This window comes from Kryptolebias marmoratus, linkage group LG7 (genome assembly GCF_001649575.2).
Source record: "Kryptolebias marmoratus isolate JLee-2015 linkage group LG7, ASM164957v2, whole genome shotgun sequence".
Taxonomy (NCBI): domain Eukaryota; kingdom Metazoa; phylum Chordata; class Actinopteri; order Cyprinodontiformes; family Rivulidae; genus Kryptolebias; species Kryptolebias marmoratus.
The window spans coordinates 13,653,351-13,680,804 of record NC_051436.1 but is presented as its reverse complement, the minus strand read 5'-3'; the positions used below and the strand labels follow the sequence as shown (position 1 = coordinate 13,680,804).

General features: G+C 43.0%; 3 protein-coding genes across 3 annotated transcripts; 2 read left to right on the top strand and 1 right to left on the bottom strand.

Annotated features, from left to right (window-relative positions):
• The first annotated feature begins 444 nt into the window (after positions 1-444).
• On the top strand, positions 445-10,732 carry faah2b (fatty acid amide hydrolase 2b). Its single transcript, XM_017433187.3, has 11 exons — positions 445-757; positions 1,189-1,271; positions 1,702-1,838; positions 2,034-2,243; positions 2,949-3,068; positions 4,005-4,140; positions 5,723-5,840; positions 5,956-6,075; positions 6,997-7,108; positions 7,201-7,389; positions 8,758-10,732. Exons 1-11 carry the CDS (start codon positions 575-577, stop codon positions 8,931-8,933), a joined length of 1,584 nt encoding a protein of 527 aa, XP_017288676.1. The 5' UTR covers positions 445-574; the 3' UTR covers positions 8,934-10,732.
• Positions 10,728-17,262, bottom strand: nelfa (negative elongation factor complex member A). The gene is made up of 11 exons (XM_017433186.3): positions 17,029-17,262; positions 15,226-15,397; positions 13,834-13,995; positions 13,651-13,737; positions 13,424-13,551; positions 13,248-13,317; positions 13,058-13,158; positions 12,832-12,940; positions 12,399-12,727; positions 12,196-12,295; positions 10,728-11,059 (listed from the first exon to the last, which is right to left on the bottom strand). The coding sequence occupies exons 1-11, from the start codon at positions 17,236-17,238 to the stop codon at positions 10,875-10,877; spliced, it is 1,653 nt and encodes a 550-aa protein (XP_017288675.1). The 5' UTR covers positions 17,239-17,262; the 3' UTR covers positions 10,728-10,874.
• A 1,234-nt stretch (positions 17,263-18,496) lies between these two features.
• lg7h4orf48 (linkage group 7 C4orf48 homolog) lies at positions 18,497-22,497 on the top strand. Its single transcript, XM_017433145.3, has 4 exons — positions 18,497-18,621; positions 18,825-18,956; positions 20,047-20,135; positions 21,554-22,497. The coding sequence occupies exons 2-4, from the start codon at positions 18,842-18,844 to the stop codon at positions 21,623-21,625; spliced, it is 276 nt and encodes a 91-aa protein (XP_017288634.1). The 5' UTR covers positions 18,497-18,621; positions 18,825-18,841; the 3' UTR covers positions 21,626-22,497.
• The last annotated feature ends 4,957 nt before the right edge of the window (positions 22,498-27,454 follow it).

Sequence of the window (27,454 nt, the reverse complement as noted above, 5' to 3'; positions counted from 1 at the left end):
TTCTAAAAATTAAAAAAATACATAAAAAACAACATCAGTTATTTGCCTAATTTAGATTCATCATTGCACAATAAGCTTTTGTACAGAACAAAATACTATTGATGAAATGAAATATGGAAAATAGAATAACAACATTTGCATTAAAATAATCACAAAATTCTATTAAGTGGATTTTGTTTTTCTTGAATTATGCTCGTGATTTGAGATTTACCATGGATCAGTTTAGTTTTTTGGAGTTTCTTAAGTGAACTAAAAACAGTTTGGTATTTATTTAAACTACTACTACTACTACTACTACTACTACTACTACTAATAATAATAATAATAATAATAATAATTATTATTATTATTATTATTATTATTATTATTATTATTATTATTATTATTATTATTATTGTTTTATTTTGTAATCCAACCTCACACATCCGGTTCCGGTCTCGTCCTCTCTAACCTGCGCCATCTTGACTAGCAGGTATTTTCCTGCTGCCGTTGAGCATCGCGGAGGTTCGCCGCCGCCGCGCTCGAGCTGCCGTTGACCTTCCGTCCTCGTCTCTGCCCCCCTCCCGGTGGAAACATGGCCCTGAGCCGCCTGGAGAAGGCTCAGATATGGTTCTTCAGGATGGCCATGGCCTTCTTTTTCGCGGTGTTTCAGTTCTTCTCTCCTCGGAGAGCTGCCGGGAGGAAGCTGCCGCCCGTCAGCGACCCGCTGCTGCTCCTGTCAGCCACGCAGCTCGCTAAGAAGATCCGGCGAAAAGAGGTGTGTGCGCCCCGGGTTTACCTCGGCTGTTGTGCCAGCGGCGACATTATTCCCACGTACTGCGAGCTGCCCGCACCGCGAGAATCTGCACTGTCACGCAGTTTTATAACGATGGTCCTGTTTACGGGAGAGGTCTTTGGAAAGTTTACTCCTGTTTCCGCAAGGAACAGCTGCTGAGATGATCCCTCTGACACTGTTAAATGAATCATCCATAAACTGAATCAACACAAGTCTTAACATGGGGCTAAAAGCACGACTGTATCCTTGTATATTATTGCATTTTATCAAGGTTTGCTTCAACATCAGGAGTCAGTTATTCAGGATCTGTTGTGGGGAAAAAAGTAATGTTATTGGAGTGAAATGTGAAAGAGTGCGCAGTGATGTTAGTTGTGTGTGTGTGTGTGTAACCTGTCCTGGTTGGCTTTCTGCAGGTGTCCAGTGTGGAGGTGGTGCAGGCCTACATAGACCGGATCCAAGAAGTGAACCCCCTTGTGAACGCTGTCGTAAAAGACAGGCAAGACCTCCCTGCTCAGAGTTGACCTTTGACCTTCTTCTGCCTTAATAGTAGCATGTATTATCTCACTCCCACTGAGGTGGAATCTGTCTTTTTCTTATAGCTGTCTTTTCGTTTTATGGTTAAAACTAAGTCTAGAAATATATTCTTGAATGGCTTGCACTTGTATAGTGCTTTATCTAGTCCAAGGTCCCCAAGATGCTTCACACTACATTCAGTCATTCACCCATTCATCCACTGATGGATGTAAGAGGATGAACACATACCTCCTGAGCTGCCGCCCTCTTAGAAAAGGCGCTGTCATTGTTCAGATATAAACCGAATCCTGTCTCAGTTTGATGTCTGACCCCCTTAAACAGAAACATTTTAAGGTTTAAACAGATTTGGGTTAAAAAAATAACCATACCTGTGTGTTTTTTGTCGTGTCCAGGTTTGCTGCCGCCCTCCAGGAGGCAGCTCAGGTCGATAAGCTGATTGAGGAGGAGACGGGAGGAGAGGAGGTGCTGGAGGACCGGCTGCCTTTACTGGGAGTCCCGCTGTCCGTCAAGGAGTCCTTTTCCCTTCAGGGTAACTTCCTGTAACCCGATCGCCTCTCTGCCACTTTGGTTACACACGATTGGTCTGCGTTGGAGTCACCACTTGATATGTTTCTGCTTCACCTGCTCCGACACACACAGCATCTGTGTGTGTGACGGTTCCAGACAGTTAAAATCCCTCGCAGCGCTTCACGTGTTTTTGTTTTGGTTTTTTTTTGTCCTGCAGGCATGCCGTACACCGCAGGCCTGGTGTCCAGGCGAGGAGTGGTAGCCTCCGTGGATGCTCCACCCGTGGCCCTGCTGAAGAGAGCCGGGGCTATACCTCTGGGCGTCACCAACACCAGCGAGCTTTGCATGTGGTCCGAATCGCACAACCACCTGTACGGCATCACCTGCAACCCCTACGACCTGGAGAGGATACCAGGAGGAAGCTCAGGTCAGCCGCTGCTGCTGGGAGGCAAAAAGCACGAAGCTCTCATTTAACATCTTTTAAAGGGATAGTTACAATCTTTTGAAGTTCTGTGGAATTGTGATGAACAAATAATATCTTACCTGTGGGTCTTTGAGCATCCTGGGATTAGAGTTTAATTTTGAGTGAACTGACAAGTTAACCACCAGTTTGATGAAGACCAAATTGGGCTGCCTTCGTCTTAAAACAACATTTCATAGCAGTTCATGCAAATGCTGTTTAATACACCTTTACGTCGCCGTCAGTTCTGTCCAGAAATATGACACTCTTGTTCGAAGTGACCCCAGGCTGCACCAGAAGTGCTGCAGCTAGCTGCTGCTGCTATTTGCTCTTGTGGAAAAAAACACTGAATTTTATGTAACTAATGCCATGTGAAATGGAAGGTGGTGTAAAAGTTTACAAACTAACATTTGCACGAGCAGCTTTGAAATCTTGGAGGTTGTTATACGACGGCAGCAATCCACCTCCCTCGGCCTTGGCCGCACTCAGACTAGCCGTTAGCTCGTCAGTCTGGTCAGGATTGAACTCTGTTTCTCCAAACGGAAGTCCTTCAAAGACGTTCTGTTTCCACAGAACGTCGCTTCAGAACATGCGGACTGTTGCTTTAAGAGTGTGGGTAAGACATAAAACAGTCCCGGCTGCAGGTTCATCTCTTCCTCTGCTCTTCATCAGGGGGGGAGGGCAGCATACTGGCAGCAGCCGGAGCGGTCATCGGCGTGGGCTCGGACATCGGCGGCAGCATCCGCATGCCCTGTTTTTTCAACGGGATCTTTGGCCACAAGACCACTCCAGGTAGGAGAGGCCGCGGGTCGCATCTCTGTGTGAACCAGGCTGCTTTTATAAAACCCTTCAGTTCAGATCGTCTTGTGGAAATGTATGTGACTGGAGTTAAACCTGTGGAGAATTATCAGCTCAGTCTCCTTAAAGTCTGGTGTCAGGGCTACAAGCCTGACCCACCCGGGTTTTGTCAGCTTCCTGCCACGCCTTTAACCGGGTGTGGAGTCGTTTAGCCTCAGCCTGTTGCACCTGTTGTTCTTTGACTGTAAATGGTCGGAGGACAGATAAATGCGGCAGAGAAAAACGGTGTTAGTGTTTCCTGTTGCCTCGCTTGGTTTGTTGATTCGAAACCTACCAAATATTAAAAAAAACATAAAAGAAAGATGGTCAACAGGTGAAAAATAAAAAAAATCAAGGTTACAGAGCAAACTGAAAGGAGCTGAGGACGCCGAAGAGCATTTAAGAGCTTAAAGAGACGAAAGCATTCAAAATGAGATATTTTCTTCTCTGCATGTTTACGCAGAGTGAAACGCTCTTCTTCTCGTTCCGATTTAGTCCCGTGTGACTCCACACTGTGTAAAAGCTCAGACAGCAGATCAGGTTGAAGTTTTACTCGGTCTTATCTAAACAAGGGCTGATAGGATGAGACTTCCTTCACTGCTGTTTTCTGTGGAAGCTTGATTTGAGTTGGAGCTGGAAGTGTCCCAAGAAGATGAGAACTCTGCTTTGTGTTTCTGCTCTGTAAGTCAGGAGTGACAGTCGTGTTACAACAGCATTTTGAAGATAGGTAAATTAGTCAGTTACAATAAAACTAGAAGGTTTTATCTCTCAGTTCTTATCTCATGGTTCTGTTAAAAAACAAACAAACAAAGAGACTCTTCAGGATTTAGTCGGCTCCTTGAGGGCTCAGGTGTGAAACAGGCTGGATCAGAACTGGGTGCTGTGTCTCAGGTGTCGTGTCCTGTGAGAACCAGTACCCTCCCACCTCCGGCAGACAGGACGAGTACGTCAGCTCGGGTCCCATGTGCCGCTACGCCGAAGACCTGCTGCCCATGCTCCAGATCATGTCGGGCCCCAACGCTCACAGGTAAGATCTCAGCCGCGTCCTTTCTCCCATCACTACTTTATTTTTGACATATTATACTGCGGTCCAACATGGTTTTTAAAAGTATGGAATTCACTTTTAGCATATTCCAGGTCTGAGTAAGTATATAAAAAAAATTTTAAAAAGTGTGGAAGAACAAGCATTTCCAGACTTTTTCTATTTAAAACTAAAAGAAAAAAAAGAAATCCAAAAATAATGTGCGACGTGTCTTCAAATTAAAAGATGGTAACTCCCAGTTTTTAGCACCTTCAGCTGCAGCTTTATGGGACACTGTAAAAGACTCTGACTGTAGCTAAGTTTAACATGATGCTATAAGTGCAAACCACTCCCTGCTGCATGTTCTGTAAGAAACTCGTTAGTCCTCAAGGGCCTCTGTCCTGCATGTTTTAGTTGTTTTCCTTGCTCTTAAGCAAGTTCTGCAGAAACCTGTTAATCACTCAGTCATTCAAAGAGGGTGTGTCACAGCAGAGAAACAACTAAAACCTGCAGGGTAGTGGCCCTGCAGGACCAGGGTTGGACACCACTGCCCTAAAGCAAACGTTAGCATCACATTTTAAGACTTGAATGCTGCAATAAAGACCATAAACCTGGCTAACAACGACATAATAAAACCCTTATTACTGTGTAAATTTAAAATATTAACAATAAGTTTACAGGGCAGCACGGCCGGGCAGAGGTTAGATCTGTCGCCTCACAGCAGGGAGGTCTCAGCTTCGTCTTCTGGTCTTTCTGGAGGTTACATGTTCTCCCCGTGTGCACGAGTCGCTTTTCCCCTGGTACTCCGGTGTCCTCCCAGACCAAAAACATGCATGTTGCACTTGGACGCTGTTAACAGTCCCCCGACTGAAAAGGCTGGAATTTTACAAAGGAAATGGTGTAGGAATCATGGTTATAGCAGATTGTTCTGAGTTTTGTTCACGTTTACTTTTTATTATTTATAACTGTAAATGTATGAGGCAGCAAGTGAGAACAGGTGTCCTTATATATTGCCTTCCGTAACATTTTATCAGTGTTTATATATTCAAATGTAGGGAATGCAAATGTGGAAAATTCCTTGAAGCTGATCGTTACCCTCATCTGCCTCGGTCCTGACGCTTCACACTTCACAGGAACCAGTTCAGAGTTCAGCTCGGTCACATTAAAAGTCACCGTTTCAAAATTCAGACTTCATTCTAAAGATGGCGTCATGTTCGTTATGTTAGCTTATCTTAACAGTTAGCACGTTGTGTTTGCATTTTGTCTCTGACGGCTTTTAACGTCTTTATATCTGTTTCGATGGTCCAAACACTGCTGTTGTAAGGATATAAACAAAGAGTGGTTTACATACTCATGTGGATGTTTTAGGACATTAAATATGGATGTTTGTCTAATCTTCAGAATGCAAACAGTTGTATTTGATCAGACGAGAGTTTCTTGAAAGTCGGACTCGTGTGAGCAGGTGTGGGTGTGTTTCGGCGGACCTTTGATCCCGTTTGAGCTGGGTGCAGGACACACACACCCACACACCCTAACCTGTAATCTGTGACGCTATCAGCAGTCAGTTTCCTTTCATGTATTCACACAGGCTCTCCTTGGGCACAAAGGTGGAGCTGAAGAAGCTGCGGTTCTTCACCATCCCTCACGATGGCGGCTCTGTTTACACTCATCCTGTCAGCAAGGAGCTCCTGGACATTCAGAAGAAGGTGCGTAAAATGCGCCCCGTTTCCTTTAACCTTCTTAGAACGCCATCAGAATGCAGAAGCTGAACCTTGAGCAGGTTTTTCCTCAGACCTGAACTCCTAACGCAATGCTCTGCAGGTGGTGGAGCACCTGGAGGCAGATTTTGGAGTGAAAGTGCAGCGGGTGTGTTTACCTGAGCTGCGCTACGGCTTCCAGATCTGGAACAGGTACATGGGTCTGCCGGACAAGGACGGTAAGGTAAGTCCACCCCCCTGCCTGGATCTTAACTCACCCACCTCTCTGCTCCTCCCAGTAGTTAATGGAAATGTTTCAGCTGTCAGAGTATGTGTTGGGGATGACTCTCAGCTGCTACCACATCACATTTTACCTCAGTATTTGTAAAATAAACTGGGTTACAGCCGTTCTAACTACAGCAAACCCCCCGTCAGTCAGTTTGTTGGTGAGTTACCCGGCTCTCCGGTTAATAAGATGTGTTTCACTAGAACAGAAAGCAGTTCACGTCTCAGTCACAGCTCTTATTGTAGTCTGCTGTCCAGAAATAATCCCTAATCTGTTTAGCTGAAAGCTACTGCATACCACAGAAACATTTACACAGACTTCTGTCCTCACATTTGCTACATAATATCACACACCTCTTTGTTTACTAAAGTCTGCCTGTTAATCTGAGAAGTTATTCTTAAATCCTGGCCATGACTTAGCTTCTTGGTTACAAGTATTTTATTGGAACAGTTTATTGTTTTGTTGTTGTTTTAAACTGTAAATCAGGGGTCTCCAATCCTAGTCCTTGAAGGCCACTATCCTGCATGTTTTCCTTGTTTCTCTGCTCCAACACACCTGATTTGAATCAATGGCTGATTAACAGGCTTCTGCAGAATATGAAGAGGTGATCTAACCACTGAATCAGGTGTGTTACAAAAAGGATTTGGTTGTGAGCCATTCCGTGTTTTTGTTTTGCGGCTGTTCACATATCATTTGTTTTAAGTAAAAGTCTGCTGTTTATATAAAACCCTGGCACAGTTTGGAGTTGAAAGTGTGATAGCGTTACCTCTGTTTATTCCAAACACACGACTGTCTGTCTGTGGTTGATTATGAGCTGCTTTGTACTTTCACTGGGAAAACATAAAATATGCACATATCCAAATGTTTCAAACCCTTTAGCCTCCTCTGGCTTTTGCGGAGCTGATGGGGGAACCTGGTCGACCGGCGTGGCCTCTGTGGGAGCTGCTGAAATGGATGATGGGAAAATCCGACCATACGATGGCTGCTATCAGTAAGAAGAGAAAGGATAAATGGCTGCTGTTTTTTTTTTAATATTGTTACGTCTCTGTGCTTCTGTGTAACCGAGCTGTGCCATTTGTTCAGTGTTGGCCGTCGTCGAGATGACCCAGGGGTCCAAAGCCTCGCCCTTCATCATCCAGAAGAAGGAGAAGCTGCAGAAGGACATGGAGGAGCTGCTGGGAACCGATGGCGTTCTTCTTTACCCATCGCACCCCAGAGTGGCCCCCAAACACCATCACCCCCTCTTCAGAGCATTTGACTTCGCCTACACCGGTTAGTGGTCCCGCCGACGCCTCAGAACCCATCGGTCCGACTTCATGAGGCACAAGGTGTCCTGAAAACTTTCCTGACCGTGCAGTAAGAAGTTTACATCCACTCACCACTGACATGAATCTTATTAAATTTGGACTTTTATTGATTTTTTTTCTTTTGATTATGATGATTATGCCACATAGAACTTCAAAGATTTTCAAAAACAAGAACTGGGAGCACAAGGCTGGATGTATTGTGGATTTTCTCGGTTGCACCTTGACCACAGGCCTTTTGTATCCACCACCAAGCCTCTGGCATAGTTCTGGCTGGATATTTGATCCCTCTTCTCGGCAGAACTTATTTAAACTGGTTGGTTTCGTGGCACAGAGTCCACAGATCTTAAATAAGGTTGAGCTCGAAGCCTCAGGGATCATTGTCCTGTTGGAACACCCAGCTGTGTCCCAAGTTTCAACCATCATTAGGAGAATCATTATTTATCCACTTGCATGATGTTACCACCACCGTGCTTGTCAGTGTTTAGATTAAAAAGCCTCACCTTGATTCCCCTCAAAGATACTTTATGTCATTATGGTCAAAAAGCTCAATCTTCTGATGATCTTAGAATCTGAAGTTGTTTAGAAATGGCTCCAAAACACTTTCCAACCTTGTGTAAATCTACAGTTCTCCTTCTTAGATCTTCCCCATTGTTCTGAGCAGTGGTAAATCCTTTTCAGGCTGGCAAAAATAAACAAGCAGCTGCACTCAGTCGTGATCACTAATGAGAAGGGAACAGGTCTTGTTGATTTACAGATATTCTGATAAAGACATTAAAAGATTTAGGTGGATGTATGTTTATTTCTGTCTGTATGTATAGTTCTGACCCTGTGTGGATCAGAACAATAAATTCAGACGTGAGCACCCGATACTTAAAACTTCATGGAAGTTGTTCAATCGTCCCAGCCTGGAACAAAAAGTGCCACAGATTAAATATTTAACAAATGTTTCTCTTGAGGCCAGAGAAGAGTCATCTTTTTCACGTTTCAGCAAAAAAGATGAGAAAGTGTATTTAAAAAAGAAAGAAAAAGCTCAAAGTAAAGCAGAGCTTCTTGCTCTGTCTCTGTTATGAATCAGTTTTGTTTCAGCGTGTTGCCCTTTAATGGTTTAAGTCAAAAAGGCCCCCCTGCTCTAACAGAATGAAGCCGTTTGTTATGTTTAAAATATCTTTGTCTGCCACATTTTAGCTACTTTGCATACAAAGATTAGTGTAACAACCATCCAGACCCGTTTCTGAACTCAGGCAGTCAGTTAGCTTCGTCTGACAGTCATTTTAAACCTCCTTATTCTGCCGTTTTAATGTATTATTCTTACGTGTGTGTATTCTATCCTCAGGTATCCTGAACATCCTCGGGCTGCCTGTGACCCAGTGTCCTCTGGGTCTGGGTCAGGAGGGTCTGCCTCTGGGTGTGCAGGTCGTCGCTGGGAAGCTGCAGGACCATCTGACGCTCGCCGTGGCCATCTACCTGGAGAAGACATTTGGAGGTTGGAGGGACCCTGGAGCGAACTGAACACACACACACAGCCCTTACCAAAAGCCCAGACTGTAGAGTGCGGGCAGCGGTAGCTCTGCCTTCCTGCCTGCAGTGCAGACAGAGAGATGAATGTTCCGAATTTTTTTTTTTTTTTTTCACTAACGAGAACTCTCCTATTCCACTGAGTGAAATCATTACATCTTTAACAGGTTAGACGGCTTTTCCAGAGCAACAAGTTTAAGTGGAAATCGCATTTTCACCCCCAGATTTCACTCAGCAGCTTGGTTCGTGTTGAGCGTCCGTTGCGTTCACATAAACCCTCGTACGTTTAAGATAAGAAAGATGTTCGTGCTCCAACAGCAGCCGCACCATTTGACAGAGAACTGTAATATATGAGCTGGACACACATCAGACTTACTGAAAATAACTGACCAAAAGGGCTTTACAGAGATTAGTTTGTACGGTCAAGTGAGGCAGAAAAGAAGGAAACACAAACATGTGTGCTAATTATTAACAGAAACTAAAAAGGACAAGACTTACCAGACAACGTAAATCGACAAATAATGAAGAAATCCTGAATGGCATGATAATATAGATGTTGTATAATGGTGGCTCAGCAATCGTGGTGCTTGTTTTGTGTTTCAACTCATTTTAGTTAATAAAAAAAAAAACGTTGAATTTTTTTTCTCTGGACTTCCAATCTTTTTTGTAGCAGGTGTTTTCTTTTACACAGCGTTAAAACCTGCAACTTCCAGCTGATGGTTACCTCGCAGACATGTTTCAAAGAGCTACAACTGAACCAAAACTTGGAGAAAAAAAAAAGACAATTCACATGACAAGAAGGCTGTTCTTTTTTTCCCCATTCCTCACAGTTAAATTTGCACTCAAACAGCAGCTCTGCTGACAGGAATGTATTAGTGGGAAACTAGGATTTTACTTGGAAATAATGGGGGAAAAAAAAAAAAAAGAGTGAACTTTAAGATGACCAAGTCCATCTTTTCACATACAATCATTGTCAAAGTCACTCTTCTTACTCAAGCATTTTGTAGAAATATGGATTTACATCTATTAGAAAATACAATAAAGGAACAAAGTCTAAAGAAAATACATAATTTTTCTGTACTGTTTTCTTTTTTTAATACTGGAATCCTGGAAAATACCCAAACTAAATTAAACCTTTCATGCTTTTAAGACTGCAGAAGATCCCTGCAAAACCAAAACACGAAACGTTTTAACACTTCCTGTTAAAAATACCTGTTTTCAGCTCCAAGAGTGCGTTCGTGCTCAACAATACTGAAGGCCGGCTGCAGTGCATGAGGTCTGAAGAAACTCGTGTTTTGATTTTGAACTTCCTCTAACCTGAATTACTCAAAGGAACCCAACGTCCAGACGACGTGACGAATGATGAAAGATGCAGAAACCTGCGTGACGTCTGTAGCTGCTTTATTTCCTTCCCCTCTTTTGATTAAACATCAAGCAGAAGGCTCCAAACAGAACTGAGAACTGCCCTTGTTTTTGTTTTTTTTATTACTATTATTTGGGACACCTAATGATGACAATCATCGCAGCTCTTCGTTTTATCTCAAAAAAATTTTTTCCTCTTCTTTTTTTTTTAATTTCATAGGGTTCAAGCTGAAAACATTGTACAGAAAAATACAGACAGTTCATCTTCTCTGTGGACCTTCTTGTACGTCGGCACAAATGCTCGAAGGTCCCCCCCCCTCCCCGACAGTAAAGGAGCGTCTCCTCTGCTCCCTCGTCCCTCCTGAAACAGTCCCAGGACTCAGAGGAGACTTCAAAACAAAAACAAAAAGTGTAAGGGAAACAAAACAAAAGAGAAGTTCTCCGTTTTGGCGGCGTGGTTGAAGGGAGGATGTTTCTCTCCTTGATAACGTCTCAGAGCTTGATTTGGCCCACGTTGTGTGTGTGAATACTCTGCGTCGACGAAGCGGACACGTCTGCGGCGAGCAAAGCCCCTCAGGATGTATTCGTGATGGGCTTGTATTTCTTCAGGCGGGTCCACTGTCCTGTCGAGTAGTTCATCTCGAAGACCGTGTCCACCAGCATGGTGGTGCTGCCGGTGCCGTCGGCCTTGGGCAGAACCTCTGTGTGCTCGCTCAGCTTGATCTGGATGATGTCGCCCTGCTCCGGACACGGGTTCTCTGTGGGACGGAGGAGAAGGCAAACTGCTTAGTTCCAGCTCTATAAACAGTATGTAGACGTTAAAAGCAAGCTGCACAGAGAAAACATGGAAGTAACGTTCTGACAGGTTGGAGTTCCTATTTTTCTGTTTGAGCTCACCTAAAGAAGAATTCAACAAGATGCCTTCTAAATTTAATTATTATACACCAGAAAGCCTAAAAGCAAACAGTTCATGTTAAAATAGTTGTGAAAACTCTGTGGAAGTTTGAACATGTGGTCTCATTAAATATTTACAGCTCCAGCTGCATCTGAAGTGAATTTTCTACTGAACTCAACATGAGGACAACCTCAGACAGCTGCCTCAACTACACCGTCCAACAAAACTATACCAACTACTACAATAATGACCATTACTCAGTGCTTTAACAAAAGAAAGAAACAGGATTGTACTGATTTTTAGATCCCTATAATCTTACTTCTTTATAATCCTGCATGTGTGGCAAAAAAAAGCTGAAGTCCCATTTGCCTCGGAGTTTAGTTTGTGACCATTAAAGATATTTAGAGGAATTCCTGAGCAGAGATGAGATTGCACCAAATATACCCTCAAAGGCCACTTTATTGCTTTATTAATGCAAATAACTGATCCACCAATCACATGACAGCAACACACTCATGACAACTCCAGGGATGGTTGTGTGTGAAAGGAGCTCAGCTGTTTCTGACATCCTCAGACCAGCCTGTCAGCCTCCAACAACCACGGCACGTTCGAAATCCCTTAAATCCGCTTCCTTCCTGGTTCTGCTGCTCGGTTTGACCTCCAGCAGGTCGTCTTCACCACGTCTACATGCCTGAATGCACTGAGATGCTGCCGTGTGATTGGCTGATTGATACTCATGTTAAACAGTTTAAGATAAAGTGCTCAGTGTGTGTGTGATCGTAGTCTTGGTTACCTAATTGTCTTTTAAAGGGTTCATTGGTTTAGATTTTGCTGTTACAGCTCATTTGCTAAAGAGAAAGAAATTGTGGAGGAGACAGGTGGCTCGTAGTGCCATAACTTGTGTTTTTACACGGATGTGATACTCAGGGTTAGATTGTCGGAAAAGTGTGAGAAGGAGCAGTTTTCCTTTGATGGCACAGCTGGAGCAACTACTCGTACCTCTGGATCCGGCCATGAACCCCAGGATGAGAGCCTTCTCTGGTCTGGTGACCTTGTTGGCCGTCTTGAACATCTCCTGGGCAGCGTACATCTGGTCTCTCTGAGGAGCACAAACAGCCCGTGGCGGAGTTAATATCAACATGCTGAGCTTTAAAATGGACGGTGAAGAAATCCTATTATTATTATTTTTATTAAAACCACACCGTGAGCGACAGGTTCTTTTTGGGCTGTGGCTGTTGCGGTGTCGGTGCTGGTGTCGGGGTAGGGGTCTGCGGGGTGCTGGGGGGCTGAGTGGGGGTCTCTGGCTGGCTGGCGGTCGTGGCTGCCGGGGGCCCGTTGCTGGCCGGGGTGGAGGCCGGCGTGCTGGGGGACGTGGGGGTTGCGGGGTTGGCTGCGGTGCTGGCGTTGTACATGGGCGCCCTCTGTTTGTACTGGTTTGGTAAGGTGGAGCTGGCGCCGGAGGCTGCTGTGGTGGATTCCTCCGGCTGGCGAGCTGCCTGCAGCGCGTCCCGTCCTGAACCACCAGCGTTCGCTGGGGACGAGATGGAGAGGGGAACAAAACAAAACGACAAAGAGATCGTTATTTCTGTTGTTCTTCTTTAGCCTGTAAGTCCAGGACTGAGTCGTTCCACTGACCTGGCTGTGCCTCGGAGCTGGGAATGTAAGACGAGGAGGGAACCATGCTGGGTGTGGCTGGAAGGTAGCTGGTCGAAGGCAGAGGATTCTCGTTTAGCGCCCCCAGTTTCTGAAGAACAACAAAAAACAGGAAAAATGGTTGAAAAGGCTCTTTGTTGTGAAAGAATCAAAGACAAACGGACAGAGGAGAGGAATTCTTAGACAAAACTGGTCTTAAACTGGTCACCTGTGCAGAGACGAGACCGGCAGCGTAGTCTGGTGTGGGGTTCTCCACCACCGCCGCTGCCGCCGCCTCCTCTTTGGCTGCTTTGTCTGCAGCTTCTGTTTCTGTATAAAGGAGGGGGGGAAATAACACATAAGTTTCTGCACTGTACTACTCAAAACTATCAAAAATGTAAAATAATAAGCACACTTACCCAAAGTCTTCCTTCTCCTTTTCGCCTCCCTTCCAGCTCCGACCGTGTCCAACTCTGAAATGTCTAAAAGCTTAAAAAGAGAAGGGAAAAAAAATTATATTTCAGATTTTATCAGAAAAGAATAAGCATATGAGCGTCACATACAACCAGGATGCGGATTATCAGGAGACACCAACCTTGACTCCTCTCTCCTTGCGCAGGGGTGTTCGTGGGGGAGCGATGGGCGTGCGGTTACTGGGGGGGCTGAACAAACTGGGAGCTGTGGGGCTGCGGAACGGGGCCTTGGGAATCCCCTTCAGCGGAGCTGAGGCGTACAAAGCAGGAGTCAGAATGTGGAAATAAAACATCAATTCTCTGAATATTTGCCCTAATCTAAGATGACAGTTTTATGTCTGTAACTCACTTGTCGTGTCGATCTTTTTGACCAGTCCTCTCCCCTTGGCATGAAAAGGTGTGGCTGTCTTTTTGAGCTGCTGGGCCGTCTCTATAGCTGCATTAAAAATACAATAAATTTGATTAAACGCAAAGTCCAAGAACCCCACTGAGCTTTACTGTTGGAGCAACCCTTGTTCAGTAAATATCTTACATTTCTGCAGCAGTTCTGCCCTCAGCGTGGCGCTCTTGGGCTTCCTCTTGAGCTGGAAATGTTTAACGGGGGGCGTGAGGGGTCCCACCAGAGTGGTGAGCGCGCTCTTGTTCAGATACTGACATTCCAGAGGAAGCATGGCGGATGCCTCGCACTCACCCACTGATAAGGAGGAGGAGAGAGGAAGAGATCAATGACAGGACAGAAGTCTGAGGCTGAACTGAAGGGTCAAAATCTGCTGATACAGTAAATTACAAACTGGAATAATTACACCTACCAGGCAACATTAGTTGGTCTGTTCAACTATGAGCTTAAAAGGTTTTATCACACGTTGATAAAACTGATGTAGACATTCTCAAATTTTCAACAAGTGAAAAGAAAAACAAAAGAAATCTACTCCGTAACTAAAAGGTTTCCTTGTTAAAACTCCAGACTTTTCCAGACTCAAATTTCTAGCTTTCTTCATCAATGTTTGAAGTGTAAGAACAGACATTTAACATACAGGTACAGAAGAGTTACTTGTGTTCCTGGTGAGTTTATGGTCCTAATCACACAATTTAAGTCTTCTTCAATAAAACATGAAGTTTGTTTTGTTTAACCGTGTTCCACTTAGTATAAAATAGAAAAGATTGGAGGCATTAGGGCTGGAAATAACTAGTTAGAGGAGCAGAAGACTGAACTGATCCAACTTCAGGAGGTATTTTACAAGGTGAACTAACACTTTATTTATTTGATATAAGCTTCACGTGAACAACACTGAGCTCGTTGGAGCAACTTATGAATGGAAATTTAGTTTTTTATTGTTTAAAAAAATTAAAGGAGAAAAAGTCTGGAAACAACTGCTTTACAGTGCTGCTTTTTTTCATATTATTACAGTCCAGGAAAATCCCAAAATTAAGTCACACTATTTTTCTGTTTTCCAGGATTGTATAATTTTGCCACGATTGTTGACTAAAAGCTAATACTGAACAACAGATCCAATAAAACAAAAAGAATGCTCTAAATTTATAAAGTGAAAATATGTTAAAGCTGAACCTTAGTTTTCCTGCTCATTTACTGTTTCATAAGATGGTGTTACAAGTCATATAACTCATAAATACTAACTAGTTAACCTGCTGTCATTTAAAAGTGTCACTGCATAGATGCATTTATTTAACTAACACTGTTAAAATGAATTTAAATTTGTTTTAAAGGAGTACAACAAGTCAGCAGGGAACTAGCTGACATGAAACTAAATCTGCTCTAGATTTATCTTTGATCCCAGTACATTTAAAGGATTTAATAAGGCAAAATATACATATATTTTTTTTCCAATTTAATAGTCAAGTGGCAGCATAAATGATACTATAGCTCAAATAAAATAAAATATTAAAAAACAAAATAAATCCTAACCTTTCTCCCTGAGCTCTCCAAGAATGTCCTGCACGTTTGGATTCTGCTCCTCCAAGTCCAGATTCAACGAGCCGGTCTCCGGGAAGGACTTGAGGATATCTGCAACCATCAGCACCCAGGGCTCCGAGTCCACCGTAGCCAGCTGGATTATCTCCGACAGGGCCTCCTTCATCTGCGAAGAGACGGAGCGCGCGTGAGCGGAGTCAGCAAGGGTGAACGCAGGTCGTGTCCACGAACGCATTTTACGGCAACGTTCGACTTCTGATGCACAGGACGGAGGCCAGCTTTGTTTACATGGGGAGATGTGAGGCGGTAGAGCAACTATTGTCTGCATTTATTCCCACATTTTATTACAGAAATGTGATTTCCCCAAGCTGATTTATGTTTACGCACACTCCTACAACTTACTGCAGGGAAAAAAACAAGTCAGACTTAATAATAATAATAATAAAAACCTGAGATCTAAAACTCTGAACTTTCTTTGGTGCGATTTTTGATTATGAGTATTTTTTTAAACAAAGTCAGGAAATTATTTTAAAAATTAACAAATTTCCCTTACTTCAAAATTTCTTTTTAAAGTTAGTGATAATCTTTTATACTGATTGTTGTACTTAACTTACAGTATGCATTCATAACAATAATATAGGTCTGAAAAAACACTTTCTTATAGTATAAAGAAGTTTTAAAGAGCACATATTAAAGAAACCTTTACAACTGTTTTTTTTACAATACCCTACAAACATGTTTGTATCCGTTTTTGTCATGGATCCTTCTGCACATAAACAAAATGCCTAAAAGAAAAGGAGTACAGCTCAGACAGTCAGGTAGTTCAACTTGTTGTGGATACTGTTCTAAGAAGTTTAAGGGCAGGTCTTTGAAAAATGGAGACTCATAATCATCCAAATCATCTTGTTTTCTCTCTACCAGAAGTTTTATCCACTAATATATTTACAATTTGTTGCTTAACAGTTGAAATGGCTGCAGTCCACAACTTCACCACTAGATGTCATCAGATGTTACAAAAGTAGATATGAAAACGGGTCTAAATATATTTTTTTCTTAAGCAAATGAGTTATTGTGAAAACAAATTTTGCACTGGTCTGCATAAAAGTGCAGCTCAGAGATGCACAAAAATAAACACTTAAATGTGAGTTTTAAACGTTTCAAAAGTTAAGAGTTGACAAATAAAGTAAATAAATATAATATATGAGGGTCAAACGCCTAATGGTTTAAATCTGGAGGAGTGGAGGATGTAAGCTGACATGTAGGAGTCTTTCTGGCGGAGTGTGTTTGAGAAGACGATGACAGAAGCGGTGTTTGGGCGCAGCTGAGCGGTGATATGTCGGCACCGGGAGTTGGGACCGCCCTCCGGCTCCGCTAACCGCTGCGTCCTTCCTTCATCCACCACAATGTCTGTAAGGAAGCCACCAGGCTAAGGTTACCCGCCTTAGCTGGGGAGCTTCTCCGGGACGAAACAAACGGACCTGCGACCGAAAATAGCCACGGAGCAGCTCGTCGTTCGCGTTAATTATCAGTCGACTTTGAGCCGGGGTAAAAAAAAACTTCAGGAAGAGGCTGAATTATAAAAACACATCACGTTAGCTCGAGGAGTTAGCCGCCGCCGATAGCCAGTTTCAGTTTTTAGTCAGGCTTTAACGCCGACAGGCTCGGAGCGTTTCCCGCGACCATCCCCTGAAGTAAACTCATATCTTAGCTGTGGATGAAAGTTGTCAGCGCCTCTGACCTGTCGGTGTAAAAAAAAAATTAAATAAATAAAAATAAGAGTAACGTCGAGCGACCCACCTCGTCAACGGTCCGCCTGGGAAGATGCAGCATCCCAAGCAGCAGCTTGAGCTTCACCGGCGGCGACAAGCTCGAAAAGCACAGTCGTATGTTGTCGATTACCGACACGGTGAGGAGCGAGGCGATGCTCGGGGGCGTCCAAAGCTCGTCCGTGGAGCCCAGCTTGTTGTGAAGCCACAGGCCGGTGTCGCTGTCCTTCATCGACGCCATCTTGGAAAAAGAAGTGTTTTGAGTTCGGGCATTTTAACAAGCTACCTAAGAAAACAGTCAGGACCCCGCCCACTCAGAAGGGGGGACGTTCATCAACACTGAAATTATACGATTAAAAACTAACGGAGAGTTCAATCACTACTGTGCCTCATTTTGCTTCCCTTACGATAAGTTTTAAGATAAAACGTTTTCCCACCTGACTATCCCCCCTCTCCCGGTTTAACTTTATTTGCAAACCTTTTCACAAAGATATGACACCGGACAACTTGACAAGCCAGAGAACAAGAGTTTAAAACATTTAGAGTCTTGTCAAAGTTAAAATAAAATGCATTAAAAGCGTCAAGGAGTCCACAACAAATATAAATAAGATACAAAAATTGGAGCCAGATTTGTAAAAATAAAATTAGCCAATAATAAACAAAAGTTGAATAATGTGGAGTATATTAACACTAACTTGTTTTGTGTGCACACAGTGAAAGAAACAATGGAATACCAGTTCTATTTTATTTTGTTCAAAGTTAATTTGGTTCTGAATCCCATATAAACCTTTTTTTTGCACTTTATTATTAACACAATATTTGTTAATAGCACAGTAAGCTTTTTTTCCCCCACTGTACTTCACACAAAAACAGCTTTGTAACAAGAGCAGTAATGCTAACTAACTCATTAACATGTCTGTGAATGCATGGTTTGATCATTATTTAGGAATCTGTAATAAATATGTGTTTTTAAATTAGTTTTATTCCACCTGAATAAGAAGATAACCTGCGAGAATCGCACCAAAAACAAAGTTGTATTCTGTCAATGAATAGGTTTTGAATGATTAAGAATATAACATCAGCTAGTCATTCTTCTTCAACAACTTTTTCAGTAATAAAATACATTTTACGCAAAATCTCCTGATTCTAAATTACTAATGAAAGTCAGCAAAATTCAAAGGAATTTGATCAACAAAGAAAGTCCCCCTAACCAACTGAATTGAACTGAAATGCATGAGGCTTGTTAAGGAGATCTTCCTGTTGGTGATGCTTTAATTGAAACTGGGACCAAAACTCAGGTTCTGCTCAGGGCCCGATGACTTCTTACATAAAACTAATGTAAATTTTATTTTAAAATGTGAGACTCTGAAAACAAGCACCTTTTATGACTTTCTTTTGATTTTTCTTAGTGTCAATAACACTTTTCATTTCGCCTATAAAGACTCGTTCAGTCTTCTGTTTTATTTTGAATTTTGTATATATTTTTTTCCTTACCGGAAGTTTGGCTCACAATGCAAATTGGAGAACTCCCCGGCGCATGCGCACTTCGGTCGGTCTAATAAAACGGCTGGCGGTGGGAATTTAACGGTGATTTGGTGCAAAAACTACCATCGGCTGATTGACGGTAACGACACGTACATTCTGTTGAAGACATTGAAATTCTCCTCCGCAGGCGGCGTTTAGACAATAACGAGCATTTGGCGCAGGAAATTGTGAAATTAAATTTCAAAGCTTGGTTTATTTTGTGTAAAATTTTTAAATTTATTTATCCGCGGGTAGAGAAATTCTCGTTCCAATTCCGAGGTTGTGTTGTTGTCTCCGGTGAAGGAAGCGTCCTCGCCATCATGGCGTACAGTGGATGTTTCGCGCAGGCGGCTGTGATCCTCCTGGCGGTGCAGCTCGTCTGGGTCGGAGCTGCTGAGGCTGAGCAGGAGGCTGGCACCGTCATCCCGGCTGAAAGTAGGTGTTTTCTCCAGCAACACCTGTCTCTAACCGACTATTTAAAAATAAAATAATAATAATAATTTTAAAAAAACAACATACGGGGGTGGGAATGTGTCTGGCCGAGGAAGAGCAGGTCATCCTCATTAATGTGGAGCTCACTGACAGAGTCTGGGCCTCATCTTCTTACATTTATCGGCTTTAACTAAATTATAGAAGGAAATAAAACTGAGTGGATGTTAGAATTACACATGTTAACATCATTAGTTTCCTTTACCATTAAAAGCCACTGCTGTTGATTCGGTACATTTATGTGTTCATTTCAATATTAAATTATAAATATCAGCAGCATTCAGGTCATAAAACCAAATAAGACAAGAAGGGAGGCTGAAGCCAAAGCTCAGCTACACCCATCCATATCGAATCTTCAAAAACGGACTTCATAAATAATTTAACTGATTTTGAAGTCTTTAAAAAGTTCACATATGAATCACCTTACAGTAACATCCATAATTAACTTTGATTTTTAAAGCTTTCAACCGAAATTATAATTACTGATTTGTCTGCTCATCATTTCTTAATTTAACTACCAGAACAGAAACACGTCTGGATTTCACTCTGGTTCCAACCAGGCAGCTTCCAAATATAAATAACCCTCATAAATCACAATGTTCTCCTCCTAATTAAAAAATAAAAAAGGATTGAATAGAACCAGGAAGGCACTTGTTTAAATATCTGGCGCATATATAGATATTTGCTTTTGTTATCTGTATAAATATTAGTTTTATTTGCCAGTTTTGATCAGACTTGTGTAGTTGTGCATCATCCCGTCCTTCCTGTGAGACGAGTTCAGGACTCCTCTCATCTAATTGCTCCTGTTTTCTGGAGCTTCTAACAGACAATGTTTATTATTATCCTGCTTGTCTCTCGAGGCTCCCATTGGACTGGGTTTTTTTTAATCCCACTCCACAGGCCCGCTTTTATAAATTTTAATTAATTATTCATTTTTCTGCACCCAGAGGTTCACAGGACGGTTTGCTTTGATGAGAACCCCGTTTGTTAAAAACAAACTCCTAACTGAACCCGTGTCCTTCTGATCCGTCTCCAGGTCGCCCATGTGTGGACTGCCATGCCTTTGAGTTCATGCAGAGGGCGCTGCAAGATCTGAAGAAGACGGCGTTCAACCTGGATGCCAGGGTCAGTGAAATCCCACTCTCGCAAGTCATGTCTCTGTTTTGCATGTCTCGCTCATTTTAAAATTTATTTTCTTTATTAATATCAAAACGTTTAGGGTGGAGACTTTCTGTGTGGACTTGTTTGTCCTTCCTGTCCTCCCTGCAGCCGTCCAAAGTTTTAGGTCAGCTGGGGAATCAAAGTTGACCTAAAAAAAAAGCCCTGAACAGCTTGATAAATTCTTTAATAGGAATTCATTCTTTTTACAAAACATTCACATACATTAAAAACAGAATGTCAATTAGTAAAAATGATCTATTTAAAAAAAAAAACAGCAGAGTTTGTGAAATCTTCACCTCATCGCAGTCTCCCATCCTGAGCAGCTTGTTGGAGACGGTGGAAAAGAACGACTCCCTTTTAACAGGAAGAACCAGAACCAGGGCGGACATCTGCTTCAACCGGCTGGGGTTTGAGAGGTCAGGACAGAGACAGAAACAAACACAGAATGACTGGTCCAGGTGGAGTTCCTATGGGAAGAAAAACAAAGTTAATGATAGAAATAAATAACACGGAGAGTAGAGAGAGTAAAGACAGCAGCAGAGTGAGGAAATGTGGTCAGTTTGTCCTCCAGCAGTCTAAGCCTATAGCAGCAGAACTCAGGAAACCCAAATCAACCCAAACTATAGGATTTATTAAAAAGGAAAGTCTTAAGCTGAGTCTTAAAAGCAGACAGGGTGTCAGCCTCAGGGACAGAAACTGGAAGTTGGTTCCACCAGAGAGGAGCCTGAGAACTGAAAGCTCTGCCTGAAGACTTTTAGGAGAGACTTTCGGCCGCGCAGGTGATACAGAGTTACAATAGTTCAGCCTAGAAATGATAAATGCATGAACCAGGTTCTCTGCATCGTTTAGGGACAGGATGTTTCTAATTTCAGTGATACTGCACAGATGGAGGAAAGCAGTCCTGATAACATTTATAATGTGGGACTTAAAAGACGAGTTCTGATCAAGTTTTCTTCTGTTAGTACAAGAAGCCAAATTAATGTCATCCAGAGGGAGTGAAAGGCTGCAAGGTTTGTTCCTAAAAACCACAACCTCTGCCTTGTCTGAGCTTCATTTCAAAAGTAGGTTCAGTCATAAATGTGGGGGGCAGCTGCCAAGGTGGGTACAAGGTGGGCGGAGGTCCGTGGTTTGTGGTCCCCAACACAAAGAAAACTGAAAATTCATCCGTTCTCTAACAGTTTCGGGCGACCAACTAGCCTCCAACACTCGCAGCCCAGGGAGGTGCTGCTGGGGCCAGCGCAGAAATGTCCCGTTTCCAGATTCTGAGCTACAACTCGGCGCAGAAGCGTCTGAGAGTCCTCTCTCCAGCACGTGCTTCCAGTCCAAGACCCGGTGTGCGTCCCTTCAGTGACGGGCGCTTTCTCTTTCTGTCGTTTCCGCAGACGGAGATGCTGGTGCTGAGGGCCGAGAGGAGGGCCCTGTGCGACTGCATGTCCACCAACTCTCTGCTCTGAGCCGACGCCGACAAAACCCCGCTCCAAAACCTCTACCCACCTACAGCGGCTCTCATCTCAGCCACACGAAACAGGCACTTTATTGTATTTTCCTTTTTCCCCATCGTTCCTGTCGGGTGAAGCTATAAACCGTGTTGTCTGTCAGGCCTTATCCAGGACGACTTTTGTAACGTCTGTGACTCCCCCAAGTTTTCCTTGTTCCCGGCTTCCATCTGTCCCTCATGAAGCAGAAACACAGTTTTGTACTCTTTAGTAACGGACTGTATAATGTAAATACAGTAGAACGTGTCTGTAAAGGATTGTGTTGTATGAGATTATTGTTTACACACTTCAAACTGTAGCATCAGAGTTTATTTAGCTGCTCGTAATAACGGCAGTTCGTGGAGTAACTTAAGACGTTCTTACGAATCAGACTGTAACTTTAGCTCATTTCATATCGCCTGCAGAAGTGCTTGGGTATCTTGCAAATAAAAGTTTGTAATTATTTATAGGCGGATCAAATAAAACCCGTAGGTTCTTATTTAGCACAGCACTGTAGCATGAATTGACAGCACTTTTCCGTTCACTTGTTACTTGCCCGTTGCGTGTATAAATGATGTAAATGTGCTGGAGTGCTCGTCACCGAGGCGTCTGCAGATGGAGGCAGAAAAAGTGATGAACTGGGCGGTGTTGGACGAACCGCAGCGTCAGCAGCAGAGGGGAAGGATGGAGAGAACTGCAGCAGGGGAAGAAAAAAGAAGAAGATAGAAGCAGAAATAATAACTCTTATTTTAACTTGTTCACAGACTTTGTTAATGTGTCACAAGAAGCCCCCTCCCCCCCTCATTTACTGTCTTAATGTTGTACCCATAAATAAAAACACTACATCACCACTTCTGCTTTCGTTCTCTTCTCTGACTGAGAGTTTGAGGTGGAAGAAGAAGAAGAAAACGGGAGTTTGTGACCGTTTGGATAAATCCCCTGTACATTTTGGGCGATTCGGAGCTGCAGATGTGGGAAAAGTCTCACTCAGAAACCGGACCTTAAATCAGGGGTGTGAAACTCTGTTACACAAGTTGCTCTCCGCCAAGGACTGATCCTGATCAATATTCAGATATTCATCCCTTGGGAAATTAAAAATTTATTGGAAAAATACATAAATTAACCTTGGTTTTAGCCGTAATATGTCACATTATTCATATAGAAACACCACTTACCTTTTCTCATTCACAAAGTAAATAGAATTCAGAGCAAACATGCTTTAATAACAGTGAAAAATAGATTAAACTTAAACAGAGACATCATTAATCTTTGATGCCTTACTCTCTATAATCAGCTTTAAAATGTTTTTTTCTTAGTAATACATTTGATCACAATCCAATAAAACAGCTAAAAAAATAATGAATTCAGAGCATACAGCTGCTAACATTTCACTTTAAAACAAAAAGAAGGTAAAGAAAAAGACGACGTACATTAAAACAGACTCTCAAGTCAGACAGCCGACAACAAGAGTCTGATCGCTCCGGCTTGATGTTCTATGTAGCTTTTTTCAAAGTAAAGGTCACTGAGAAATTAAAATAGAATTTTCCTGGCTTTAAAGTAACTTTCACCACAAAACTTTACGAAATAGACTTGTTTTTTTTTGTTTGGTTTTCTTTTTAGGCAAAAAGAAAAGTGTCGGAGACTCGATCTGTCCCAGACTGGAGGGCCACATCTAATCTAATTTAAATGTTATCTTGGGGGGGCCCAGACTAAATGTCTGGTTTTCCCTGCTTGATGTTATATTCTTTGTCTCGTTACTGGTTGGATGGTTCAGGCCGTAGTCAGGTCCTGCTCCGCATGTCCCTCTGTAAGTTTCTGTTCTGTTTGCTGCCACGTCAGCCTTTTTGTTAATAAATCTGTTTTTTTTTGTTGGAGAAAAGGAGTCTTCTTCCTGTGCTCGTTTCGCAAAAACTTCACATTTAGAAGTTTCACTTACTGGGAAGACAGACAAAATATAATCTGTTTGATGAAAATAGGCTCAGATTTTTCATCATTTAAGTATTCTGATTTGTTGGGTTTTTTAACTGTTGCTTTGAGTTTACAGAAAGTGTAACTGAGGATCGACGGACTTGTTTTTAGGATCTGTTTCAGTCAGGCCCTCCTCCACGCTGGATGGCGACCGCGTTACGCCCTCCTTCTTCAGTGTGAAGGCGATCGTGATGCTGCCGTCCTCTCAGCGAGGAGATTTTCCCTCATCCTGAGATGCTCTCCTGCTCCCTCCCCAATCTCTGTATATCAGGCACACATTGCCACGATGATGCTATGCCTACAGTCACATCATACCCCGGGCATTACCCTGGCACAACTCTCAGATTGCATCAGGGTGTAGCTATGTACTAGAAGATCATGCCCCATCACACCCACGCCCTTGGGTGTAGGTGTGACAGGGTTGTAGCCGAGGCATGAGGCCAGTTCTGCTTCAAATTCCTGACAGCCAGGCCTTATTGGTCCATATGGGCTCCACGCTCCACCCAGGACTACATCTACCACCATAATAAAAGCCCCACAGTCTCTATGCCTGAACCCTGTCTAATCCCTGCAATATCATGGATTTTTTTGGTTTGTCCTGTTCGTTTTTTGGGCTAAATAATCTCTGGTTTCAGCTTCATAAGCGTGAGAAGTTGCTCATTTTGTTTGCCTTATAACACATAAAGTAGAACTATTTTTTTTTTTAATTGAGAGGTGTGATGGTTAAAGCGTGTTCAGTGGTTGTGTTTCTCTGCTTCGCACAGAAAACGGGCCACTTGGAAAGTGCAGCCTGCATTTGCTCGTTCGAACCCAATGTTCACGCTGAGCTTGTTCGATGACCATGCAGTCATTTTCCCGTCACACCCCAATAGCGCCTCGGAGGCAATGAGAGGTTCATTGTCCTGCTGGGGGAGACTTCCACCTGTGTAATATCTCTGTCCATATGTCAGGAGGTTAAACAACACATGAAGGAAGGGGGGGAGCAGCAGCAGCAGCTGATGATTGCACATTTAAAAGGAAGAGAAAATCTCTCACTGCTCTTTTCTTATTGTATTTAAACTGCTGGTCTTTATGTAAAAACGTGCATTCCTTCACACACACACACACACACACACACACATATATATATATATATATATATATATATATATACAAAGGCCTAGCAATTTTGGAAGGAATGCAAATCGCCTGCAGTGTCAAGGTTGTGGAGTGGAAAAACCCAAAATTGAAGACAGCAGGAAGCAGGCAGGTATGATGTAATCCAAAACAAATTGATTTGCAGGAATTTCAAAGGAAAACTAAAACTCAAGGAAAGCTAACTGAGGACCAGGGACAGAGCAGAGCAGAGAAGGACAAGAAGATGACAGCGACTGAATAAGACCATGGAGATTCTACTGCGTTCCTCAGGAGGGACGTTCTCCTGCATGTTTTAGATGTTCTTGCTTAAATGGATGACTTGTAGACGTGCTTCTAGAGAACTTGATGATTTGGTGAGGAGGTAATTAAACCATTTGAATCAGGTGTGTTGGGGCAGAAGACAACTAAAACTTCCAGGATGCTAACCCTCGAGGCCTGGAGTTTCACATTCCTGTTCTACTGGATACACTGGGATGGATGATTGGTGAGTGAGAACAGGTCGGTTATGGAGCAGACGACCAACAGGGGCCAAGTGGCAGAGTACGAATAAAGTAGGTAACGATGACAGAGGACACGAAAATACAAAAACCTAATTGCCTGACTAATCTGTTCATAAAAAACAGATAAACTGAAAACAATGGAAAACCAGGAGAAGCAAATCAAACCATAACAAAGACCACAAAGCGTTTCACGTTTCCTTTCATGCCAGAGTTTTAGACGAAGGTCATTTTACTGTACGCTCAGAAATGACAGGGTTAAAGCCATTTTGGTCAAATCTTAAAAAATAACATCACACACAACGTCAAGAGATTTTGTGTGATGCGTTAGCGCTCAGAGTATGTATTGGAGATGACTCTCACCTACTACCACTTAAAACTTTTAGCCCGATAACTGTAAAATTGACTGAGTTATAGCCATTTGTGTCTTTGCAAAGGTTGCCTGGCTATGGCGGCCATCTTGAATTGGATTGACTCCAAAGGCTAATCAGTTGTAGATGTACATCTAATGATTACTTTCTGCAGGTTTTAGTAAAATTCATCCAGTGGTTCCTGAGATATTTTGTTAACAGACAGACAGAGTTGTGATCACAAGTTATTGGCAACCCTAACCCAAAATTTGGGGCTAAGATGTTTTGTAATGCGTGGTGCTCAGAGCATGTGTTGTAGGTGGCTCTCAGCTACTACCACACCAGATTTTAGATCAATATCTGTAAAGTTATTTTTATTTTCTATACATTTAAAGACCTAGCAACCCACTGAGGAGGGGTGATAGAAGCTTATGAACTGAGTAGCTTTTAAACATTTTTATTTTCTCTTCTTTTTATTCTCCTTACAAAATATAAATAAATACTGAGATGGTGTGAGTGTAATGTTACAGTGCGCTGCTGTTTCAGCTGACCTCATCCTCTAGTGTAGACACACGCACAACGGATGCACCTTTTTCTCTTCCTCCCAGCGGTGAACAGCCTCCTAAATCCTGCAGGAGCCTTATCTGGACCAGCAGGAGGAGCCCTGAGTAAAGGCAGGCTGGCAGCTGTGTCGCAGCGATGCAGCACTCTCTGCCGCCCGCCGAAAGCTGCCGGAAACCCAGCTCCGGCGAAACTCTGCAAATAGAATCAGAAAGAGAAAGCTGCGGGGCTCGGCGGGCTGACGGAGGACCTGCAGTGACCTGGCAGGTTCTCTCGCCGTGTCCTGGACTGTTGGAGGCAGAGCTCAGCTGTCCCGCCGAGGAAGAGTCAACCCGCCGCCGCCGTGAGGGGACACAGAGTTCACACTGAATCACTCTCACTGCTTCACTTTTATCCTCACCCTCTCTATCCTGTCATCCGCTCCTGGAGAATCAGAGCTGCTCCGACCAAAGGTGAAGGATCCAAATCCTCTTCGTGCTCAGCCCCTGTAAGGCTCGCTTAAATCCCCTCTGGCTCTGCCTTTATGTAGTCCTGCTGGACGGATTCCTGAAGCGCATCACAGCCCATGTGGAGCGAATCTGAGAAACAAAGCAAATATGAGTATTTACCTCCTGCCACAGAAGGCTTTTTGCTCGTGTCTGTACGAGTGTTTCCATCGTGTTAGCAAAACATCTCATGAGACTTTGAGAAATGAATCATTACCTCTACAGCTGCAAAACTTTTAGAGTCAACATGATTAAAGCTGTCTGCCACAGTTAATCAAAGTCAGCAATGGCTCTAACTCAGTCATTTTTACAGACCCTGAGCTCAAACCTGTCGTCCCTAACACATGCTCTGAGCGCTGACAGAGCACACGGAACCATTTGTTTAAAAGGTGACGGGCAATGTGCAGTCCTTCGAGGAGTGGTCGTTTCCCGGGTAGATTTTAAATCAGGTTTAAAGCATCGAGCGGCTGTCATTAATCACAGCATCCTAAACACTGTCTGAGGGACACATAACAGATGGTGTCGCTGGGATCCGGGCTTTTTTAGAAATAAAACTTGTAACTTACTGTGTACTACCAACTACTTTCAAGAAACCACGCCTGGCGTGAGCTGTGTTAGATGCCCCAGTGTTGTTTTGTATGGGGCGCCGTTTGTAAAGGAGCTTGTGCTCAAAATTCATGCCTAAATTTTGTCACATTTAGCTTCAAACACTGTTTTAAAATGTAGTGTTGATTTTCTGATGTCACTTTTTACAACATTTAGCTAATTACATGTAATTGTTACAGCTACATGCTAAATATAAATCTAAAT